The sequence below is a fragment of the Calypte anna genome, chromosome 8 (assembly GCF_003957555.1).
Source record: "Calypte anna isolate BGI_N300 chromosome 8, bCalAnn1_v1.p, whole genome shotgun sequence".
Taxonomy (NCBI): domain Eukaryota; kingdom Metazoa; phylum Chordata; class Aves; order Apodiformes; family Trochilidae; genus Calypte; species Calypte anna.
In genome coordinates, this window is record NC_044254.1 from 24,940,095 (window position 1) to 24,952,417 (window position 12,323).

The 12,323-nt window shown below is 37.8% G+C and overlaps 1 protein-coding gene across 3 annotated transcripts in view; it reads left to right on the plus strand.

The window, feature by feature from the left end:
• OSBPL9 (oxysterol binding protein like 9) overlaps positions 1-12,323 on the plus strand; it is a 56,927-nt gene that overhangs the window by 29,109 nt on the left and 15,495 nt on the right. For all 3 annotated transcript variants that reach the window (XM_030455037.1, XM_030455038.1, XM_030455039.1), the window contains 3 exons: positions 5,731-5,826; positions 7,754-7,801; positions 11,874-11,903. In XM_030455037.1, coding sequence (XP_030310897.1) covers positions 5,731-5,826; positions 7,754-7,801; positions 11,874-11,903 — 174 coding nt within the window. The remainder of the gene's footprint in view (positions 1-5,730; positions 5,827-7,753; positions 7,802-11,873; positions 11,904-12,323) is intronic.

The following is a 12,323-nucleotide window of genomic DNA, read 5'->3' on the forward strand; positions in this document are numbered from 1 at the left end:
CTGTAAGGGTATTTTCTTAGGGTCTTAGTTTCTGTCTCAAGCAGAAACATGGTTTTTTATCTGTCGTGTGAAAGCTTCATGCATCTGTTGTGGTCCAAAATGATACATCTTTTCTTTTCTGAGTCCTTTTTTCAGGTTTTCTTGTCACTTTCAGTCTGCCTGGTCTGGTACTGGAGTGTTCAAGTTTGGCAAGTCAGACTTTGATTATGTTTTCTTCATCACATGAAACACACTTCTGTTAGACATGAGAAAGTGTACTGAAACTCAGATAGTTCGTGTGTTGTGGGAACCAAATCAGAAAGGATAAGGAATCAATGCAAGGTGGAGAGATTGAAGTGGTGCCTGGGTGTTCTCCAGTCTGATTAGTTTTGCTCATTTTACTTTTGCCTAAATGCCCTGCTCTGTTGTCCTTCAATCTCTATAATAGAACAGTTTTTAAAAAACATTTAAAAATGAACACACTTGTCCCTTCCCCAACAAACCTAAACTTGCAAGACAAAAGCTACAGTCAAGGAACTGAGAACTGAGTCATAAATAAATATGGAGAATGAGTAAAGGGATCCTTGCTGTTCAGAGGGGTGACAATTAGTAATGTTGTGGCCAAGTGGAACAAGAGTAGGGAGGAAACATTTCAGATATACTTGTAATCTATTTTCTCTGAATTTTGAAGGCAGTCTCTTCTGCTTGCTGTGTTTTTGTATGTTCTTGTATTAAAGGCCTCCTGTTTGCTTTGTTTATTTAGAAGTCCTTGAACACTAGATGGGGCGACTCACTGGAGAGACAAAGGAACTGAAATTACTGTCAGTACAAAGGCTGGCCATTTCTTACCTCTGTGAAAGTGAAGGGAATTAAATAAATTGTAGCTTGATGCCTCTCTAATTTAAACAAGATGTTTTCCTTTTGAGTAGGAAATAGGGTGAGAAAACTACCTTTTAAAAGAAGTGGATCTGGGGTGGTTGCTGTATAGAGTGATGCAGTGGCTTAAATATTAGGAGTTAGCCCATAACTTCACCAATCCTGAGCTGGTGCTGCTGCTGAAGTCCTGTCTCACTTCTGTCAAAAACGAGGAGTCAGTGAGGCAAGAATAGCTGAATTTGGAACTGGATTCAGAACTGGTCCAAATTAAAACTACTTTTGTTGCTGTCCTCCCTTTCCTGGTTTAGTTTTAACCCAGATTAGTTTCAATGTCGAATTAATTATCTGACAACAGAAATATTTATCCTGACTCAAAAGAAAAAGCAGAGTAAGGGCCAGAATAAATAACAAGGTGACTGATTTGTTTCACTTATGCTTCCTTAAAGTGTTTGGGAAGCTGTGTTGGTAGTAGCAGTTCACTTAGTATTAGGTTAACCAGGATTTTTTGACTTTTCTAAAGCAGCAAACAAGAATAAAGGAAGAACAAAACTTTCTTGTATGTTTCTCTTCAATATATTATTGTTACTCACTGACTTTCCAAGGCTGCTGCTGGTGTGCATAGAATGCTTGCATAAAAATAAGACCAGTTTCTTTTTAGATTAAGAAAATATCCAGTATAGATGTGTTTCAAGACCTGGAAGGGTCTTGGAGTTTACAGTGGAAGGGCATAGAGTTTAGAGGCATGTTACCATTTTTCAAATGCTGCTAACAAAGTAACTAGGAGAGTGAATAATCACATCAGCTCCTGTGCTTTATCTACATCCATAATAAATTGTGCAGGTAAATGCACTATAGAACCCTGGGCTTTTGATACATCCTGAAGGGGACATCTGAGACGTTGTAGGAGGAGGGGGAAAGAATGATGGAAAGAATGCTATGTTTGCCGCCTTCTCTTCTCTTCTCTTCTCTTCTCTTCTCTTCTCTTCTCTTCTCTTCTCTTCTCTTCTCTTCTCTTCTCTTCTCTTCTCTTCTCTTCTCTTCTCTTCTCTTCTCTTCTCTTCTCTTCTCTTCTCTTCTCTTCTCTTCTCTTCTCTTCTCTTCTCTTCTCTTCTCTTCTCCTCTCTTCTCTTCTCCTCTCTTCTCTTCTCCTCTCTTCTCTTCTCCTCTCTTCTCTTCTCCTCTCTTCTCTTCTCCTCTCTTCTCTTCTCCTCTCTTCTCTTCTCCTCTCTTCTCTTCTCTTCTCTTCTCTTCTCTTCTCTTCTCTTCTCTTCTCTTCTCTTCTCTTCTCTTCTCTTCTCTTCTCTTCTCTTCTCTTCTCTTCTCTTCTCTTCTCTTCTCTTCTCTTCTCTTCTCTTCTCTTCTCTTCTCTTCTCTTCTCTTCTCTTCTCTTCTCTCTACAGTTGTTACCAACTTGGATTTCTTTGTAGGGAAGAAATCAAATTTATTTGATTTGATATAATCAAATATATTATTTTGGCACCAAATATATTGTTTTGGAAGGTGATGGGCAGACTAGGAATTATATAAATTACAGGCTTCTTTCAGCTATTTCATCTGGTAGTATAACTTGATTCTTCTAAACCTCTGGCAACACAGAGTGGTGTTTATTTGAGGGAAATAAAAGTGTACAGATAATGTATACCAACAGATACAGTTATGCAGTAGAAAAAACAGGTTACTTTGGATTTGGATTATTGCTTTAAACTGGTACTGACATTAAGAACCAGCACATTTCTGAAGATCTAAACTAGTCTGTGTTCCTGTTCTTCTTCATAATTTAAACATGCTTGTTTTAGAATCACAGCATAACTTCAGCTGGAGAAAACCTCTGGAAGTCACCTGGTCCAAGCCCCTTCTCACTGTGAGGCCAACTTGTGTGTTAGATCAGGTTGTCCCAGGTCAAACCCAGATGAGTCTTGAACTCTGCCCTCCAAGGGTAGAAGTTCAATGATATTTTCAGTCAACCTGTTTTGTCAGTTTATAAATAGGTGAGCAGCATATAGTCCAAGTTTCTCATAAAACTCTGATTGGTAGTTCAGATGTGCAGTTTCCTAATTTACATAAGCTGTTAAATGCCATTCTGTTGACTCTGCTCAGCTATTTTTTTTAAGCCTCATTTCCTAGAAGGGAGGAAAGAGGGAGAAATGGAAAGAGAAAGGGTGCCCTTTTTCCTTTTTTCCTCTACTATGTCTTTGGGTGACCAGATAGTGAAGAAAGAAGGATCTGCACTTTGGATATCTGCTCTTTCTAAATGACTGCTGGGTTTGAAGTATTGATTTTTGTTTGACACTTAATACAGTGTTGTTGTTAGTTGTTTGGTTGGGTTTTGGTGTTTTTGGTTTTTTTTTTTATTCTCTACTACTACTAATCTTGATCTTTTTAACCTTCCAATTGTCTTTTGTTTTTCAATTTTAAAACTGTGTGAGAACTTATAGTTATTAACCTAATCTCATGTAACACTGACTAGGAAATTTGCTCAGTAGCTTGTCAAGTTTCACCTGGACTGGCTTTCTATAAATCAGGAGCAAACTAGTGAAGTACTACAGGTTTAACTACCTGTGGGTCTTTTAAAAATTATTTTCATATTTCCTCTTTGTGCTGTGTCAACTTCACACTGTACTTGGTATTATGGCTTCCTCTTTATGTTGAGTGAAGTTTTAACTTTCATATAGACCTTTTTTTAGGTCACAGTTTTCACTCTGTGTTTGATGTGGATGTCTCTCTCCTCTGTTGTAATGTTAAATGTTTTAATCAGCTTTTCCTTTCCTGCTAAGAGGCTGAAGTTCAAGAATGGCATTTTATGTTTAAGACACCACTGAAAACACCAGGTTGTTCCATAGCAGTACTGCTACATAGTAGACTGATGGCTGAAATAAAAAAGCAGCAGTTTGATGCAGTGTACAGACACCTTGGACCACAAGCTACATTTCTGTTTATGGTATCTTCAGCAGAAATTTTCTGTTGAGTTGATGCAGTTTTGGTGTATGAAACCTGACTTCCAGCATGCCAGACCATTTGCTGAAATGATGGTGTTGCTTGCTGGCTGCACAGACAATGTGGTTTTCAACAAGGAAGTAAAATACTGATTTCACATAGTTTCAGTGTGCTTTAAGTTTGACTAGTTTGAGGGAGTGGCAAAAGTTTCTTGGTTGAGAGGGCTCTGGTTTCTGCCTTTTGATCTCTTTTTGATAACTTGTTACACTGGATTGTTTTTTTTAAATTTCTTGGCATAGACAAAATGGTTATTTTCTTTTCTTCTCTCTTCCTTCTTGTTTCAAACCACTATTTCTACATTTGTAAAATACAAACTGTGTAACATAAGGTGAAGTATCTTTTTTGCGTGTGCTGGTTTGCAAACTAAGCTGTATGAATAGTTTTACTCATACAGGACTGAGCATCAAGATGATCAGGATCCGAGTTTTATCCTGTAACACAGTTTATGATTTGGCAAATGCATTAACAATATTATTTACCACAGTCAGCTGATGTCTGTATGTTTTAGGGTGGGCATGATACTGTGCACAGTGCTTGGCATTCCCTTATAGAACACAAGTGTTCACCTCTCTGAAAAGCCTCCAACAATGCTCTTAATATGGTGGCCTATTGTCATACAGTAAACTGTATTGTCAGAGGAATGGCAAAGAAAATGTTGAGCTAAAAGGGAAATTTCCAAATCTGGATTCCCCCATATGAAATGGTTTTTTTCCCCTCTGCCTGACCTTTACATGTTCAGATTCATGAGATTCTCAGCAGCTGAAACAGCACAGCTGATGGTTTTGTAGGAGTTTAAGGTGAAGATATCTTAGATTGTGAAGGTGGGGGAAAGTACTTGGGCTGGTAGGAAGGTCTTGTCACTGCTGTGATGCTCTCAGGATTGTGTTTCTCTTATAATTTACGTTTTGCTTCTTTACCCTTTATAGTTTTTTTCCTCCTATATAGTTGGACTCTACAATTTTTTTAAGCTGGGTGGGGTTCACTATTTGTTTTGTAGTTCCATTTGCATTAAGGGTATTATATAAATAGACCTTCAATATGTTTACATAGCATATGGGCATGAAGTCAGAAGTAATCAATTTCAAGAATCCTCCCTTTTCTTTCTTGTAATTGAAGAGGTGGTAACCCAGGGGGAGTCAGTTCAGGTCTTTAAATACCTTGAAGGAAGAAGCAGAAGTGTGTGTTCAGTTATTTGTTGAAGGAAACAAATCTGTGAGTAAGAAAATATGAAATTAATCATTCTCATGGCACTGTTTGCATATGTGTAACAAAATGTAAGCAATAAATATAGTGACAAGGATGCAAATCATTATAGCTGTAAAGGCCTAACAGGAATATATATATTTTTTAATTTTTCAGATCAAACATGGGTCCATATTTAAGATAAGATTTAGCTTTTGTTAGTTCAGTTCTCAGCTAAGAAGCTGTGAGTTGAGCAGTTTCATCTGAAGTGTGAAAAATGCAGTCATCCAGTTGGACATGGGTTTGTCTTCCTGAGTGAGGAAGTCTAAGAATATGGAATCACAAGACAGTCTGCAGAAAAGCTTGAATTCTCCTTTATATTTTCCAAAGAAACTTTAATTCATGTCACTTAAGGTGATTTGTTCAATCATAAGTAATGAAATGCTCTGATGTGTGACAATGATGCTGCCACTGAAACTGGGGAGCAATTTCCTGTCTCTGATTTAGCTGCAAATAGAGGGCAGTTGTGTTCAGGTGTGTGCCTTGTGTTCAGGTGTGTGCCTGTTTGCACCTGGAAGGATCAGAGGCAAAGCAACATTTTATCAGTCAGTGTCAGGACAAGCCACCTTTTTGTTATCTCTTTATACTCCTCCAAACCTCTAATTATTAATCTCTATTTATTTATTTGTTTCTGCCTAGGGCGTGGATTCAGGATTTGTTCCCAGTGTTCATGATTTTGACAAGAAACTTACTGAGGCTGATGCTTACTTGCAGATCTTGATAGACCAATTGAAGGTATGGTAACTAACTGGCATATTTAATGCAGTGGGAGTCTGCTCCTCAGGATTTCAGGAAGTTTGTGCTTGGAATGTGTTCTGGTCACTGTGGGATGCAGAGAGAACTCATCTGTCTCAGCATACCTTTTGTGTATGTGAAATCTGCCTAGATGAGACTTTATTTTCTCTTTCTCTCTAGTTTAAGATGTTACATAAGCTCTAAGAGCTTCCAAAGCAGAGAGTTATATATTAATGAGTATAAAAATTTAACATAAACTGAAAATAAACTGAAAATGGCTTTCTCTCAGAATGGATCTTGGGATTGTTAAAATAGACTTAGAAAACTGGAATATCTAACATCTTATAGAGTGGTCTGCAATGACTGAAACATCCTTGTGTATGTACATGCCATGGAAATGGCAGAGATGATTTTAAGTTTAATTAAAAAAAAAATCATCATAATGTTCCTAGCATTTTGGAACTTATATTGAGAAGATTTTCTCAAGTAATATGTAACTACAGTTGCAGACAGTTTCAGAATTTGCTGCAGTAGGGATAGTTGATCTGTTCTTTGTCCTTGAGTGAAAACATTCTGTAGAAATTTTGTACCAATACTATTCTTTTACACTTTGTATTTTAAGAATAGGAAGGAAGGTGAGGAATGATGAGGTTGTATCTCTCAGTAGTCACCTTATTGAGAAGAACAGGTTATGCTGCTGGGTAGGGCACTTTTTCCCATGACTCAGCAGGTTAAAATTGCTGCTCAGATTGCTTCAGTTCTGCTGGTTTGGATTTTCCCCCCCCCTGTTATATTGGGCAAGTTCTGCATGTGAGACATTCAGCAAAAAATGAGTTGCAGGGGAGGGCAGAGGAGGGGAAGAGCAAACCAGCAAAAACTGAGTTATGCAAAAGAGATGCAAACAAATTTCAAAGCTGAAGTGCAAAGGCTTGATCCAGAAATTACCTTTGTCTTCTGTTCAGGAGCCATTAGAGCACACTTCACTAAAGGTATTTAAGTCTTTACACCTTCTAATTGTTATTTCAGGCCAGCTGGGGGGGAGGGAGTGCAGGAATTAATTAATAATGAAAGAAGAGTGGATTGGAGGATGGACAGAGTCCAAGAAAACAGTCTTTTTTTAGAACCAGAAATCAGCCCTCAAGGGAAAATGTAGGTTTTGGGCAGGCAGCTGAGTGAAGAACTGTAGTTCACATACTAAAAATTAAAGTCTCTCTCCAGAGCAGGGGTGGATGTGATGAATTTGGTGCATTTCCTCAATCTTTTTTCTTCCTCAAACAACTTGTACTTAATAGTTATTTATATGTTCACTCTTAGAGGTAACTTTTAGCTGTTTCAGCCCAGTTCGTTAAATAAATACACAGCCTTTCCAGTAAGAATTTGTATTAAAAATATTCCACATTTAAGAAAAAAAAAAAGTTAATACTGGTAAATCACTACATGTCTTTGCTAAATAAGTGCTTACAGGTCTTAAATGATTTGAATAATGTACCTGAGTAACAAGGTACCTGGAAGTGTTGGTGAGGGATTCATCCTTTTTGGTAAGCACTTTATATGCCCTAAAGGTATTACTGAAGTAAAAGAAAGGCAGTTGGAGGTGTTCTGAAGAATGATACTTTTATCACTCAACCTCACCTTTTTGTTCAAACCCTGGTAGAGTAATGCCAGGCTGAGCTGTGGAGATAGCCAGGATCTGAGCTTTGGTCTCTTGCAGGGTGGGATAGTGGTGGGAAATTAGTTGCAGATCTGTTATATCACAAATGCTGTGAAGAAATATTATGCAAAAGCTGCTTTGATTGATAATACTGAGATCATATAACTTATGTACTTACCAAATGTTTATTGGGTTTGAAATGTTGATGGTTCTGGCTGATAATTGTATGGAAAAATAACACTTCTCAGCATTTTTACAAGTATCTCTTTCTTTTAGCTCTTTGATGAAAAACTCCAGAACTGCAAAGATGATGAACAGAGAAAAGCAAGTATATTTTGTCTTACATATTTCTTGTTTTGCTTAATTAAATGGCTTTGTGGGTCAATTTGCCTGTAGAAATTCAAAGTACAGTTCAAATTCAAGTTATAACTTAAAGTAACTTGAATAACTGATAACATTATATATATTGTAAATAGGTTGCAAACCATATTTTGTACTACGGGTGTCATAACATTAAGAAAGGTTTCAGTCTGTAATGTTATTCCTCTGTTATCCAGTCATCAAAAACATCTTTAACTTCTATTTGCTGGGTTTTGATCTTTAACAAGGATGATCAGTTAGCATTTGTAGGAAAAGCAAAGCTATTTGGATGGAAACAAACCCCAAGCAGCTACAAAAAATCCCCTAAGAATTCAGTGTGTCCCATAATCAGTCTGCATCCTGTGTAGTTCTGGGTCTAGCATTCCAGACACTGGAAGTCTGAAAATACCATAATTCATTCACCTTAGGTGAGGATGCCAAAGCCCACTGCTTTTTTAATGAGGTTGTAATTCACTTGTGTATTTCTTTGCATCCCCTCCTGTTCCTTTTCAAAGTCAAATTTGTAGACCAGAGTTCAACCACTCTGTTTAAGGAAGGCCAGCACATACATCTGGTGGTGTGGGTTTGGCATTAAGTAGCATGCTGCTTTTGTGCATTAATTTGTGTGGTGTAGAAGAGGGATTTAACATTTCCTTATAAAGGATTTATTACTTAGGCACTGCTATAGTGTTTTCAGCAAATGCTGTCATTTCAGTACCTTAAAGTAGTGGCACTTTATCCTAAAACCTTCCACCCACCCATTTCACTCAGGAAAAACAAGCTGTTGCTCTCTTGGTGTTTGATTTCCGTTTTGAAAAGTAGTTTGATCCTTTCTGTGATTAGTTTCCTTCTTTGCAATGATTGTGACTTTTCATGTGTTATCCACCTCTGATGCATTAATGGGGCATTTTAGGGACTTTTCCAGTGATGGTCTTTCTGGAGTTTTTCTGCATGTACAGCCTTTTAAAATAATTTTGAAGTATAAGCATTCTCTGTGTTAAAAGTGTCTAATCTGTAGATGACTGACCCAAAGAGTAAGATCTAAAGAATTTGTGTTTGTTGCATCTTACTGAGAAGAGTTCTCCTTCAATTTTGACCTCCTTCCAGATGCTACTCTGCAGATCAGGCAGTACTTTGTTTTTTTTTTTTTCCCTGTGACAGTGCTTCTAATCCCTGGAGATTTACCACGTGCCATGCCCATTTCGTTCTCTCTGCAAGGTATCTATGGAACAGGCAGATTGGCTTTATAGAGAAAGCAGGAGGCTTCTTTAGTAGAGGTCAGCTTCCTCTGGTTTTAAATCTTGATGAGTGTTGCTATTACTATAGATTCCATTTATTAAAAACAAAGAAGACTTGGCAAAACACTTTTTAAACCATCTCTCTTCCTGCACTAAAGCAGATCAGAGGTTTTTTGAGATGGTGTTGAGCAGTTTTCCTATTTATTCATGGAAATGTGGTTCAGACTGTGAACTGAGTACAACCTCTTGGATGTTTCCATCCAACCCATAGCTTTTACCCTCTGAAGAAACAAGATTTGGTTATTTGAGTGTTGTGAACTTCCCAGATAGGTGAATGCTCTTTTCTGCAATGGTTTATAACTAGGCATTTAAAACCTGAGCTGTTACTTTGCAAGTGTTTGGAGCATTGAGTGACCTGGTTTTTAGGGCTGATGCTCTGTAGAAGGGTCTTTGCAGGGACTGAGTTTGTCTGACTTGCCTCAAAATTTTGTATACATATGGAGATGACAATATTCCAGCTCATATGTTGTATTCTTGCAAAGTGGCACTACAGGAAAAAAGACTAGATTAATGCATACTTAAATTAGCCAGCTCACAAAGGATTCATTTCCATAGGGGAAAGAATTATGGTTGTATAATTTGTGGATAAGCCTTAGAAAGTTAATATCCTGAGGGTTTTCCCATCTCAGTTCTCCTGTGTGGTATTGGCCAAATTGCCCCTCAATCTGTACCTGTGTGTAAGAACAAAAATGTCTTAATCTATTGTGTGGAAAAATCATAGTTTGACAGGGGAGGAAGTGTAACTGAATTACATTATGTGGCCTGGCATTCAGATTTTCAGCCAAGATGGTACCAGTGGGGGGAATGGGATGGAAGTTTATTTGGTGTGTAAATGCTTTATAACTTCTTGGGGAGAAAATAGGTAAAAAATAATCAAAGCTGCTGATGGCTGCCTACTGTTGCCTGTAAAGCTTTGAGAGAGGGTGGTTTATTTCAGCATCATCTTTCATCTGACAAGATCTATGCTTTTGGGTACTTTGCCTATTCTATTTTGGTGTTTAAAGACTAAAACTTCACTGCTGTCATTATTTAAAATGCTTTTTTCAGTATGTTGTGATTAAGTTTGGACTGGAAGTATAGTAGAGGCAGGGAAAACAAACAAAAAGGATTTTTTAGCTGTTGGCATATTTCTCTGCTAGCAGCACAAGTAAAAAGAAATTCTGTAGCATCCTTAAGAGTAGTACAGAGGATAATTGACAAAAAAAATAATTCCTCAGGTGTTGACTGTGAAGCCAGCACTGTGTTGTTGTTATTTTTTTGAAATCCACATGCTGAGGCTCTTTATTCCTGTGGATTTATAGATGAGTGTTGCTCTCTTACAGTGTAGAATTTGGTTTGCAATGCTGTGTGTGGAAAAAAGTTCCTTTACACACTTTGATTATTCAAGAATCAGAAAGGCTGTGACTCAAGTCACATGGGGTATTCATATTAATCAAAACAAAGAGGTCCTGTAATTGAATTAGTAGAGTTTCAGTGCTGAGTCCAAGCTAATAATTTTGCCTTCTGCAGACAGCCCCCAGGACAACAACAGGATGCATATGCTTCTTAGATAGGTCCCAGTTGTGTGGAAAATGGCATGCAGATGCCTTTGGCATGGCTGAAGTGCAGTTCCACATAGGAAACCTTTGTGAGCCAATGTTTCTAGATAGAATTAAGTAGGCAGCTTTCCAGATGCACTTTTACTGGAAGCTCAGGAAGAGCAACAACATGTGTGCACTCTTATTTTCCATGATTTTTTTAAGCTCTGTTTAACCAGGTGTGTTTCTTATTCCTGAATGATGGTCATTTCAAGTAATGCAGGTCACTGAAGTGTGCCACCAGTCAGGACACTATATATGGATACAGACTGAACTTCAAAGTGAACCTGCATACTGCATTTAATTTTTGGTGGTGTTTGTCACGATCCGACCTATTATTTTAATATTTTGTTTGAGGAAAACCAGCCACTGCTTCAGAGACGCGCAGAATTACAAAAAATAATAATAATACTTAGTGATTTAAACAAATTATAGGGATTTATTTTCAGGGAACAAGCGAACAGGTAAAGAGAGGGGATCGGGTTACCAAGTCCAGGAGGGAGCTCTGGAGCTGGCTGCTGCGTCCAGGCCGATGGCTCGCTGGTTGCTGATAGATGATCTGGTGGCTTGTCCGTCGCTTGCTTGCTCGCCGATTGCTTGCCTCTCCTTGGTTCTTTTTTGTTGGGTTTTTATAATGAAAACGGGGAGAGGAAGGAGGGGGTCTTCGTTTGCATAACTTGAAGAAATTCACGGGTTTCCCGGAACAGACTTTTCCTTATCTATTTGTTAATTTCCCCATTGTTTTAGGTAGGCGCCGGGAAGGTGGTCTGACCAGTTTTAGGCCTCAATAGGTGCTAACGAGGCATTCTTACAGGATTGGTGACAGGAAAGAATTTGCTCAAGAAACATTAGAAATTTTGAAAAGGTTTACATCAGTGTTATACAAAACAGAATTGTAGTTTTGATAGGTAAATAAGTATCTCACTGCTCAGAAATTCCTAACCTTCTCATCTTTAACCTTTAGTTATCTGTTTGGCTTCTGTGTTGTCAGTTCCAAAATGAAAGTTGTGTCTGTATGCAGAAATGCTCTTTAAAATGTTGGTTGCTTTTTTGTTCCCCTTCTATAATTTAAGATTTTAAAATTGTGTTTGTACAGTACCTAGATCAAACTAGATGCTGAAAATTGTCTTTAACCACACTGTGTTGATTTTTATTTTACAGAAAGTTGAAAGTCTCAAAGAAACGACCAGTGTAAGTTTCTTTAATTTTTGTATCTATTACATACAGATTCTGAGATTCACCTTATTTTCTTGAGAAAATTTTCAAAGCTTTTAACAGGCAGGTGAGATGGCAGAGGCAGCCTGGGTCTGGTGCTGTATTTAGACTTTTGTCAGCACTTTAAAATCATAAAATCAGAATGGTTGAGGTTGGAAGGGACCTCTGACCTCCATGTCCCTGTGACAACCTGTGTTGTACATGGCTTTTGGAAACTTTAGTTTTCTGTTGCTGTGCTTTTGTCTCTGGATAAAACAGAGAGAAGGTTAAGAAGGGGTTCTACAGCAGTAGTATTTCAGTAATGTATTTGTGTGTAACTAATAAAGACACCTGTAAATACAAAATATTACAGGATATTAATACAAGCTTGGATGTTTTTGTGTTTTTTTTTTCCCT